This window comes from Colletotrichum paranaense (assembly GCF_030867605.1).
Source record: "Colletotrichum paranaense strain IMI 384185 chromosome Unknown Scaffold_9.1, whole genome shotgun sequence".
Classification (NCBI taxonomy): Eukaryota; Fungi; Ascomycota; class Sordariomycetes; order Glomerellales; family Glomerellaceae; genus Colletotrichum; species Colletotrichum paranaense.
The window spans coordinates 1,478,030-1,489,094 of NW_026848967.1; the positions used below are offsets into that span (position 1 = coordinate 1,478,030).

The 11,065-nt window shown below is 53.6% G+C and overlaps 5 protein-coding genes across 5 annotated transcripts; 3 read left to right on the plus strand and 2 right to left on the minus strand.

Moving 5' to 3' along the window:
• Window positions 1–51: 51 nt before the first annotated feature.
• Window positions 52–831, minus strand: CPAR01_11245 (uncharacterized protein; the record flags this gene model as incomplete). The annotated part of the gene is made up of 5 exons (XM_060495504.1): window positions 52–77; window positions 175–240; window positions 308–461; window positions 685–699; window positions 784–831. 5 exons carry the CDS (start codon window positions 829–831, stop codon window positions 52–54), a joined length of 309 nt encoding a protein of 102 aa, XP_060345852.1.
• A 366-nt stretch (window positions 832–1,197) lies between these two features.
• CPAR01_11246 (uncharacterized protein) lies at window positions 1,198–2,000 on the plus strand (the record flags this gene model as incomplete). Its single annotated transcript, XM_060495505.1, has 3 exons — window positions 1,198–1,400; window positions 1,496–1,606; window positions 1,691–2,000. The coding sequence occupies 3 exons, from the start codon at window positions 1,198–1,200 to the stop codon at window positions 1,998–2,000; spliced, it is 624 nt and encodes a 207-aa protein (XP_060345853.1).
• Window positions 2,001–2,881: 881 nt separating this feature from the next.
• On the minus strand, window positions 2,882–4,206 carry CPAR01_11247 (ran binding protein in the microtubule-organising centre; the record flags this gene model as incomplete). The annotated part of the gene is made up of 4 exons (XM_060495506.1): window positions 2,882–3,334; window positions 3,522–3,717; window positions 3,936–4,012; window positions 4,111–4,206. The coding sequence occupies 4 exons, from the start codon at window positions 4,204–4,206 to the stop codon at window positions 2,882–2,884; spliced, it is 822 nt and encodes a 273-aa protein (XP_060345854.1).
• Window positions 4,207–5,423: 1,217 nt separating this feature from the next.
• CPAR01_11248 (uridine kinase) lies at window positions 5,424–7,352 on the plus strand (the record flags this gene model as incomplete). The annotated part of the gene is made up of 10 exons (XM_060495507.1): window positions 5,424–5,606; window positions 5,679–5,756; window positions 5,807–5,856; window positions 6,015–6,114; window positions 6,167–6,209; window positions 6,272–6,357; window positions 6,413–6,440; window positions 6,492–6,533; window positions 6,584–6,815; window positions 6,869–7,352. The coding sequence occupies 10 exons, from the start codon at window positions 5,424–5,426 to the stop codon at window positions 7,350–7,352; spliced, it is 1,326 nt and encodes a 441-aa protein (XP_060345855.1).
• Window positions 7,353–8,568: 1,216 nt separating this feature from the next.
• CPAR01_11249 (uncharacterized protein) lies at window positions 8,569–10,748 on the plus strand (the record flags this gene model as incomplete). The annotated part of the gene is made up of 2 exons (XM_060495508.1): window positions 8,569–10,654; window positions 10,732–10,748. 2 exons carry the CDS (start codon window positions 8,569–8,571, stop codon window positions 10,746–10,748), a joined length of 2,103 nt encoding a protein of 700 aa, XP_060345856.1.
• Between the last annotated feature and the right edge of the window lie 317 nt (window positions 10,749–11,065).

Sequence of the window (11,065 nt, forward strand, 5' to 3'; positions counted from 1 at the left end):
CCCAATGCCATTACACAGCCAGAGGCTGGACTACAACCAGATGGGAGTCGCTTAGTGAGCATTGTTCTTGTGGTGGCCTGTCAATCGTTAGCATCACATCGCCGAACCGCTCCCCGTCTTATTCGTCGTTCTGGTATTTTATCTGAAGTATCACGTTGAAGGGTTTTGACGTACGGAGGTGGAAGTAGTAGTTCTGAGCGTAGCCGATGACGAGGAGGAAGCCAAGGGCGTGGATGATGGCTACACAACAACAGTCAGTCTTCTGTCCCATGCCGGACCTTCGTCCGCAATTAAAGGGGCAACATACGCTTCGCAGAGGCGTTCTTGCCGCTGAAGTGCTTGGCGGCGTAACGGCCGAGGATGCCAGTGGGCTTAGCCTCGGGGGCGGCACCACGGGGGAGCTTCTCGTAGAAGTTGACAACGCGCTGCATGCGAACTGCGTTGGGGTCCGCGCCAAGGGCCTGTCCGAGTTCGTCATGTTAGCCCTTTTTTTCTGTGATCCGTATTGCATCTCGTTGTTGATGTTGTTATTGAGAAAATCCGTAGCTCCGAGTAGCTCCGTCCTTGTCGCTCCTCCGTATCCCGCGCCCGAACCTCCGAATTCACCGGGTAACCTTTTCCCATCCAAACCTCGCATCCATCACAAAAACAGAAGAAAAACGTGAGTCGGGATCATAATCGTACCTTGGGAGAGGCGACCTGTGTGCATCAATGTCAGCATACTTCTCCGGGTTCGATAGCAGAGCTGCCGGTCGTCGGCCGGACAGAGGGAGATGAGCGCACCTTGGGGGGGATGAGGGTCGAGAGACCGCGGCGGGGGACGAAGCTCATGGTGACTTTGGGGTATCGAAGAATCGGGAGGGTCGCTCGGCGCAAACGGTCAATTGAGCGGATCAATTGACTTTATCGATTTCGACGTGGAGGGGAGGAAGGCTGATGGCTATGATAGACGAGGGTGACGCTCCGTTTGCCGAAAGTGAGGTTTGAACGAAAAGCACTCGTTTCTTTCGGGTCAAGGTTCTTGCGGCGGCCAATCAGCGCGCCCCAATCCGGGCCACCCCCCAAGCAAGGCAAGGCCCTTCCGCCTTGTCCAGTGCCGTACCATCAACCACCACCCATTATCGCATTCCCAGACTACCCAATTCGTCCCACGACGACAATTGAAGGGAAGCCAACACCCATCTCCCACACGTCGCAATGGCATCCCTCCGCGCCTACAACGCAGCTCGCCTGCTGCGGAGCGCCGCTCCCTTCCGAGCTTCCGTCTCCGCGTTCGTAACCGCTCGCCGATTCGAGAGCCAGCTCACGACCGGCACCACGACACAGCAGCCCGCCGCCGTGGCCCCCTCGACCGAGCAGAACGAGCCCGACTACAGCATCGCCGCCGATAAGGCCACCTCGTAAGGACGCAAAGCTCTTGGGAGGGATTATTGCATGAGTTTGCAATTGGGTTGGGCAAACATAACAAAGTGCTAATTGGGTTGTGTTCTCGCAGGACCTTCACCCCGACCCCCAAGAAGCTCCAAAACGGCAGCGAAGACGTCCCCTTCATCCAAGCCGCCGTCATCTCCGGTGCCCCCATGGAGCTCCAGGCTCGCACAGTCCGGTACGCATAGCCTTGATCTCAGACGACAGAGAAAGACAGAAAAGAAAAGAAAATCGCAAAAGCTAACGACGGAAACCCTCACAGCATCTACCAGGAATCCAAGCCCGCAACGCAATCAGGCAACTGGCAAGGCCACCACTGGCGCATGGACTGGGACATCCTCTCCAAGGGCCACCGCTGGGAGAACCCGCTCATGGGCTGGCAGTCGTCGGCCGACATGATGCAGGGCACCAAACTCAACTTCAAGTCCAAGGAGGACGCCATCCACTTTGCAGAGAAGCAAGGGTACGAGTACTTTGTCCAGGAGCCGCAGTCGAGGCGGATCAAGCCCAAGGCGTACGCCAACAACTTTTTGTACTCGCCCAAGAAGCTTAAGCACATCCGGACCAAGTAGAGAGGGACAGAGTGGGAGCGATATTGTTGTACGGAGTATCACTTGTATATAAAACTTTCAAAAGACCGTTTGTACCCCATGGTAGACCTGAGACCTGATGAGGAGAGGGGTTTTGGCAAAGAAAGCAATAAAAAATTGAAACAGAACCGGATTTCAACGTGACTTTGATATTGAAGCTGGGTTCCTCGATGAACATACGGGAAACTCAGTATGCTGAGCTGTAATCGGACTTTCTCCAACCGTGATTGGCTCGAAAGTCTCCACTCGTACCATGACCTCCATTCCATCTACCTTGCGGCAAGATAGATTCTACTGCGAAGGTACCTAGGTATTATGGGTTATTGATAGTCACAAAGAGACCAGAGACGGCCGGCCATTTTCTCACGGAACATTTCACGAGAGGGGTATAGTATAGAGTTCGCAATTGCCGTGATGGCTTCTATTCCTTTATCGGTCATCTGTTGACCCCATGTCGTGAACCATTAAAAATGTATGTACCATAATCACTCATTCAGTCGTAACCGAATGAATGGTGTAACGCCTCCAAGATTTGCCAATCCTGGCCCGTATCCCAAAGTCAAACCCTGCTTGCTCTTAACTCCATGCGCTATTCCCTAGCCATCATGTTCCCCCTCATAATATTCCACGATCAACTCAACCAAGCGGCGGTCTTTAGCATCGTCAGCGATATGGGCCACGCCATCGTGATAACTCTCCGCTCCCAGGATGCGATTCTATTCCTCGACCTGGGAGGTAATCGGTCTGTGAAGGAGATACCGATCAAGATCGTTTGTTTCTCGCCCATGGCCTTCATTCAACGGGCCCTCTTGCAGTGGATCATAATTCTCCTTGTCGCTGCTGTAGCCCTCAAGACTGTTGCTCTACGAGAGCATCATTGGGTCGTGCCCGTCACTCTCGTCTCCATTCAAGCCGAGACCAATTCTCTCAGGGAGGGGCTTCTTCTCCGCTCTCGCAGCAGACTCAGCCCAAGCCCTCATCTTGACCAGCTGTCGGATCGCGGCTTCCCTACGCTCCGATTGACGCTGCAAGATGGCCTTGTTGACATCATCTGCAACATCCCGTCTCAGGTCTGGATGCAAAATGGCTGCCAACTGCGGCTCGAGATCGTTGTGCGGGAACACCAACAGCGCCATCGTCTCTTCCAGGTCTTTGAGGAAGCGTGAGTCGGTCGGTGCACGCGGTCCAAGATGGTTCGTGGCGAATGACAAGGCAGGAGTGATATCCCCACCAGGTGTGTTTGTGCACGCCCGAATGAGCTCCACAAGTTGAAGGCGAAGCAGCGCGAAGTGCAAGGTTGGATCGCGGTCCAGAATCTAGATGACTTGTTAGAACATGTGTACAAAGCAGAAACATGCTGACAAGTAGTGTATAAGGCGAAAGCTCATCAAAAAGTGGTTGTTCCTCATCAAAGTGTCCCGAAGGTGCTATGAGTGGTGCATGATAACTCGATGTCTAATCACTGCGACTGGGGTTTAATGTTGCGGAGAGTAAACAACTAACCTCTGAGTCAAAGTCATTCAGAGCCTCAATGGCGTACTGAATGCTTCCAGTATGAATGGACTTTTGAATCTGCTGGCGGACCTTGATCGTCTCGTCGACTTGGTGGGGCTGGAGGTTGGCTTCCTTGCTGAATTTTGCGGCAGCGTTAGGATAGCCTTCCATTGTCAAGTAATCGAGGATCAGGGCGTTGATGTCGCTGAGAGTCCATGTTAGCACAGATGTCCTCTTGGCTGTAGTTTGAACAACGTAAAAATGTGCAAAACAGCAAAAGTGTCAGGGTTATTTTATATCGAGTTCTCCGCATGGTAATTGCTAGGAGAGATTCCCATTTGATAGTTGATCATCATGTGAGCTGGGAGGGGAGGGGGAAGCGCCGGGCTTCGACGTGGAAGATGACAAGAGAGAGGAGCTTACCTTTTGGGCGACTTGACGTCCTGAACACGCCTCTCGAAGGCATGCTTCATGGGTGTAGCAGTCGACGCAGACGAAGTCTGGATGACATCTTAGCTAGCTGTCAAAGACAACCAAAACGGCGTGGCCAGCATGGATGTACACACTGGCACACTGGCACACGGGGAGCTCAACGGACCATGATTCTCTCCAACGTCTCCCGCACGAGACGCGCAGCAGCTCTATTCCAAACTGCTATGGCTGTTGGGTCGTTGATGTCCGGCAGTCCTGACATGCGATGGAAAGTGCGCAAATGCAGGGAAAGCAAGGCAAGATCAGACAGGCTCTGGGCTGGGCCGTCGTCACATTTGAGTGGCCAGTCGAGCTCCCGTTCGTTTTGTCACGCGAAGGAAGTCTTTGAAAGAAAAAGATGCTGAGGAAGAACTGGGATTGGATGTGGAAGAAGGAAGAAACGTCAGAACAAAGAGAAAGAGGCTGGAGCGGAGCTTTATTTGGTTCCAGAGTTTGCGGCTGCAGAGGGCCAATCGCAGGATCAGCCGGACCGCCTGGCGTGGGGCAGCCATAATTAGGTAATCCGAGGCACATGCCCTCTCTACCCAAGGCAAGGTACCTTACTTTCAAGGTAAGGCAGGTAAGGCGCTGAGAGCAGCCACGCAGCCCGGGGGGCCACAACTGGGGTTGAACAGGGCAAAAAAAAACACAGGGCGCGACCCACCAGAAGCACAAGAGAGGCAGGTACCAGAGCTAATACCACCTGACCGCCCTTACCTGTACGAAGTGATGAACCGCAACTACGCATCGTGCCTGCGGGCTGCTGTCCTGCGTAGGCACAGCTGCGGTCATCTGGACCCTGTGTATTTGTGCGCCCACCTGTGTGAGCCCAGCCCGCTATTGGATCGTTCACTTCTACAAGAGATGTTCCGTTGGAGAACCGGACTTGATGCTTTGAGGAAAGATAGCACGCGAGCACAGCCTCTCTCTTTTGATCAGGCTGTTTTAACTTGTCTCTAACATTTCCAAGATGTACAGTCCACCTTCCCTATAGAAACAGCAAAAGGCAACTTCCCCTCTCGTGGCTCCCGTCTGATCAGCAAGCTTTGTGGCAGGTACCTTCCATTCGGTTACCTTCAACATCAGATCTAGCCCGGCCAGCTCCACCATACACCGGGCTTAGGTTGTCAAAGTCAAGCACCCATCCCCCTCAGCGCTTATCTCTGGGGACTGGACCCTGGAAGTCGCCTTTTAGCCAGTGTTTTCATTTTTATATCCTCAGATTTCATCTCTGCTTCTTCCCCCCTTCCATTGCGAAGGGAGCAGACATCAAAGCCGTCGACACCTGCAGTCTCTGTTTCTCAGGTCGTTGGTTGTTCTGTCCACCGGCCTATCTCACTTCGCTGCAGAATCCGAGGACAAAGCTGTAGCTACCCGATAAACCACCACCAACCTGCCCCGCGCATCGACGTCGGCGACCTCCGCCTCTCAGCTCAAAGAATGGCAGACAACCACAGCGGCACCGAGTCTCATGTGACGATCCAGCGGCGGACTCACTACTCACCACCGTGGGCAGATGTCAGCATCATTGGTATTGCTGGCAGTTCCGGCTCTGGAAAGTCGACTCTGTCGCACGCCATTGTGAGGAAGCTGAATCTGCCCTGGGTGGTGATTTTGTCCATGGTATGTGTGCATTTACCCCGCCAACCGGCGGCTTGCGGCGATGGCCCCTCCCCTGACTCGATCTGAATATAGGACTCTTTCTACAACCCCCTGAGTCCTGAGGAGTCAAAGAGGGCTTTTGACAACGACTTTGACTTTGACGCGCCAGATGTAAGATATATGCCGATAGTACTGCTGGCATGCATGTTGACCAAATTCAGGCAATTGACTTTAACGTACTTGTACAATGTTTGCGCGATCTGAAGGCTGGGTAAGTCTTGTAACATCTTCGCTTTCTAATTTGCTTCATGAAACTCTTCTTCTAGTCTGAAGGCGAGCATTTCAGACATCAATGTTTGATTTTATGATAATAATTGGTTTCAGAAAACGGGCTGAAATTCCCATTTACTCCTTCTCTAAGCATCAAAGGTTGGACAATACCACAACCATCTACTCACCTCACGTCATCATCCTGGAAGGAATCTTTGCCCTCCATGACCCCCGTATTATTGATCTTCTGGATATGAGGGTATTTCAATCCCGTCAAATCGAACCGCGATCAACTTCTGACTGTTGCTCAGATATTCTGCGAGGCGGATGCCGATACGTGTTTGTCACGGAGAGGTAAGTCGCAGGCAGCCCGGGATGTGATGTACTTAGTGCACAGCTGACCTTGCAACGTAAAGTGTTGAGAGACGTCAAGGAGCGTGGCCGTGACGTAGATGGTATCATGAAGCAGTGGTTCAAGTTTGTGAAACCAAACTTTGAAAAAGTAAAGAGCTCCATCATCAAATCGTGTTGGACTTTCCTAACATGTCTGTGTCCAGTTCGTCGAGCCGCAGCGCAAAGTCGCAGGTAAACTAGCCGAGCCGCTTCAGATGCTTCGTAGAGACTGATCGCAAGTAGACATCATCGTGCCGAGAGGTATCGAGAACCGCGTAGCTATGGGTAAGCATATCATCATGTCAGTACAGCTTCATAACTAATACCTAGTCTAGCCATGGTTGTTCAGTACATTGAGCGCAAGTTGATCGAAAAGTCAACCCACCACCGGGCAGCACTCACGCAGTTGGAGTTGGCTGCTGCCAGTGACCCTCTGTCTGACAGAGTCGTGATTCTCGACCAGTCACCGCAACTGAGAGGCATGAGCACCATCATCCAGGATATCGACACCTCTGCGGAAGACTTTATCTTCTACTTTGACCGCCTCGCGTGTCTTCTGATCGAGCAGTGAGTAGACTGCCTGCTGGGTGAACGTCTGAATGACGGGCTAACAACCACAGGGCACTCAACAATGTCCAATTCAGAGAAAAGACCATTGCCACGCCGCAAGGATACAAGTACAACGGACTCCAAGCTACGGGCGATGTAAGTGCGGTGCTGGTCCTTCGTGGCGGTGCCGCCTTTGAGACGGCCTTGAAGAGGGTCGTCCCCGACATGCGGACAGGCAGAATCCTGATCCAGTCCAACGTCCGGACGGGAGAGCCCGAGCTGCATTATCTCAAGCTCCCGGATAACATTGACTCTCACGAGTCGGTGTTGTTGATTGACACGCAGATGGCCAGCGGAGGCGCCGCACTCATGGCTGTGCAAGTGCTCGTCGACCACGGCGTTGCCCAGGACAAGATTGTGCTGGCGTGCTATGCTGCCGGAAGACTGGGTGTACACCGTCTTGCAAAGGTGTTTCCTGGTATCACTATTGTTCTGTGCAACATGCTCGCAGATATTGAGGATCGCTGGGTTGAGAAGAAGTACTTCCGATGCTAGCCGTAGGCATATATATACTTGTATAACCCGGCCGAGTTGCGCCGAGCCTGCCTCTGTAGCAAAATCGATGAGTGCCCAAGTGGCAATAGGAAAGATCCTATTGCAAAAGTGCATCGTAATGCCATGGAGTAAGGCTGCTTGATTCATGAGATTTGAGGGTCCTCAAGGGCTGGAACCCGTCCCTCTGGAAAAGGCCGCATGCTCGCCTGCCAGACAGCCTGGAAGATCCATTGCCTCGCATATATGTCTCTCGCGGCTCGCCTTGTTCGCACTCTGGCACTCTGGACGGATACCGGATTCACGGCTGCGATTCTCGTCATTGGCTCCAAATGCGGCTATAAATTGGCCGAACGAGACACCGAGAAGTGGACATGGTGGTGGAGACGTACGGCTCCCGCGGCAGGGGGTCTTTGGACGCCGCTGACTGAGATCACAGTTTCTCGCTAGATGAGTATTCAGACTTCAGGCCGAGAAAGGACCCTTTTTTAGTTGGTCCTCTTTAAAAGGATCTTATCAGCTCGGACGACCGTGAGATCGCGGCGCCGACAACGGAACTGAGGTGTTGGGACGAAAGTCCGAGATTCGTCGTCGGTGACGGCGATAATGCGGTCGGATGCTGCTTTTTTGTAAAGATTTTTTTTTTTCTTGCCTGCTCGCGTGATGCATCAGAGAACTCGTCCAAAAGGTTAGTGGTCAGTCTATCCGTAGACAAGTAGACCAAGACACCTTGGAGATTATTCTGGCCTATCTGGTGTAATTGCATGGGAGGCAACCTTTGGCTTAACCGAACAATGACGTACTTGCTGGAGCTGTCGGCACAAGGTACGTCCTCCCGTCTACGTAGCTACGTAGTGCGGTGTAAGGTACCTTAGCTTCCTCGGATTTGACGGTTCTGGCGCGAACAGTACCTTAGTACAAGCATCATTACGCATACGTCCAGGGAGCTATGCCCGCCAGCCCCTAGGAACCTTTTCATTTTCGTGACCATTACGACCTTGATTTTCTCTTTCTTGGAAAAATCCAACAACCTCAACTCTCTCTGGTTACCTCTGTCTCTTGCTGCTTCTTTGCAATTGATACATCGCGACACATCTCTAGAGCTCTCTGCTTGCTCCCATTCACTCGTTTCGACATGACATCTCCATACTGCTAGATCTACCTTTACTCTATCACGACGTCAGACGAAAAAAACACCAGACTAATCTGCGATAATTAAATGCCTCCCACCACATCCGCGCTGAGGCGCATACCTCGCGCCGTTTCTCACACATCACCCATCAGCTTGTTCAAACCTACGCCGATATGCAGGCAACAGGTCGCCACCCTCGCGCAAAGGCGCGCCTTTATTAGCCCTCCTCCCCAGCGATCCCGGACAACACCTTCTACCACACCTCTTGCCAACTTCTTCTTCAACGCCCACGGTCTGCCCAAAGGCACCGCCATCCGATCGGTCTCCGGCGCGCCGCCGCCGGCCCCTACTCCGAAACAAAGGTCACGACTCCTCCGCTTCGCGTACGCCAGCGCCGCATGGCTCGGCGGCGGCATCATCTTTGTCGGCCTCGGCGTGGTTGGCTTCTTCATCTACGATGCCTCCACTTACAAGGAACACCCGGACCAGAACGAAATCGAGGTATCTGAGCTGGCACTGAGCCCCAAGCGAGGCGGACCAAAGAACCTGCCCATCGCAGAGGTGCTGATTGACGACCTGGACAACGAACACATGAAGAGCGCAAAGGAGAAGCCCAAGCTTGTTATTCTCGGCGGCGGATGGGGCGGAGTGGCTCTACTCAAGGAGCTCAACCCCGACGAATACCACGTTACTGTTGTGTCCCCGACAAACTACTTCTTGTTCACGCCCATGCTGCCCTCTGCCACTGTTGGAACCCTGGAACTGAGATCACTGGTCGAACCCGTCCGCCGAATCCTCGCCCGCGTTCACGGTCACTTCATCCGCGCCAAGGCCGAGGACGTCGAGTTCTCCCACAAGCTGATTGAGTGCTCTCAACCCGACGCCTTTGGCAACGAAACACGATTCTATGTCCCCTACGATAAGCTGGTCATCGCCGTTGGATCTACCACGAACCCCCACGGCGTCAAGGGACTGGAGAACGCCCACTTCCTCAAGGACATCAGCGATGCGCGCAAGGTTAGAAACCAAGTCATGCACAACCTCGAACAAGCCTGCCTGCCGACGACCGCCGACGAGGAGCGCAAGCGTCTCTTGTCCTTTGTCGTCAGCGGTGGCGGGCCCACGGGTGTCGAGTTCGCGGCCGAGCTGTTTGACATGCTCAACGAGGACCTGACACTTCACTTCCCCAAGCTCCTCCGCAACGAGATCTCCGTCCACCTGATTCAGAGCCGCAGCCACATCCTCAACACCTACGACGAGACTCTCTCCAAGTACGCAGAGGAGCATTTCGCCCGCGACCAGGTTGACATTCTCACAAATTCCCGCGTCAAGGAGGTCCACCCGGACAAAATCACCTTCACCCAAAAGCAGCCCGACGGATCTCTCCTCACCAAGGAACTTCCCATGGGCTTCTGCCTCTGGTCAACGGGCGTCGCCCAAGCCGACCTCTGCAAGCGCCTCTCCTCCAAGCTCGGCCCCTCGCAGACGAACCGCCACGCCCTCGAGACGGACACCCACCTCCGCCTAAACGGAACCCCCCTCGGCGACGTCTACGCCATCGGCGACTGCTCGACAGTCCAAAACAACGTGGCCGACCACATCATCACCTTCTGCCGCGGCCTGGCCTTCAAGCACGGCAAGGACCCCGAGACCCTCGAGCTCCACTTCAGCGACTGGTGCGAGGTCGCCAACGACGTGAAGCGCCGCTTCCCCCAGGCCGTCGGCCACCTGAAGCGCCTCGACAAGCTCTTTGAGCAGTTCGACAAGGACCAGTCCGGCACCCTCGGCTTCGGCGAGCTCAGGGAGCTCCTCAAGCAGATCGACTCCAAGCTCACGTCCCTCCCCGCCACGGCGCAGCGCGCCCACCAGCAGGGCCAGTACCTCGCGCACAAGTTCAACAAGATGGCGCGCACGTCGGACGGGCTGAAGGCCAACATGGTCCTCGACGGCGACATCGACTCGGTGGTGTACAAGGCGTTCGAGTACCGCCACTTGGGCAGTCTCGCGTACATTGGCAACTCGGCCGTCTTCGACTGGGGCCAGGGGTGGAATTTCGCAGGTGGTTTGTGGGCTGTGTACATGTGGCGGTCCGTCTACTTTGCGCAGAGCGTGAGCTTGAGGACGCGGATCTTGCTGGCCATGGACTGGGCCAAGCGCGGTCTCTTTGGAAGAGGTATGTTTTTGTCCCCCATCGATTTACTCTTGCCGTTGGGCTTGAAGCGGTTGATAACTAACAGCGTGGTTTTACAGATTTGATGAGCTACTAGAAAGCAATGACGCTTTTTTCGTTGCAAAGAATGATTTTGATTTCTTTCTCTTTTGTTAGCATACCCTGCCGGAGTACGAGGTACTGAAGTGCAAATCTTGCGAGAGATGGATGCATGAGTATAGAACTTACACAACACAGACAGAAGAAAAGAAAAGAAGAAAGGACATAAAAAGAGATACGTAGACGGTCTCCAGATAATTTCACATGATTGTTCAAAGCACCGTACCTTGCAAAATGTTGTACCCGATAACTTGTTGCGCCGTCTCAAGTCTTCGAGTTTAGCTTGCACCCAATTACGGTAACATACATGGAAAC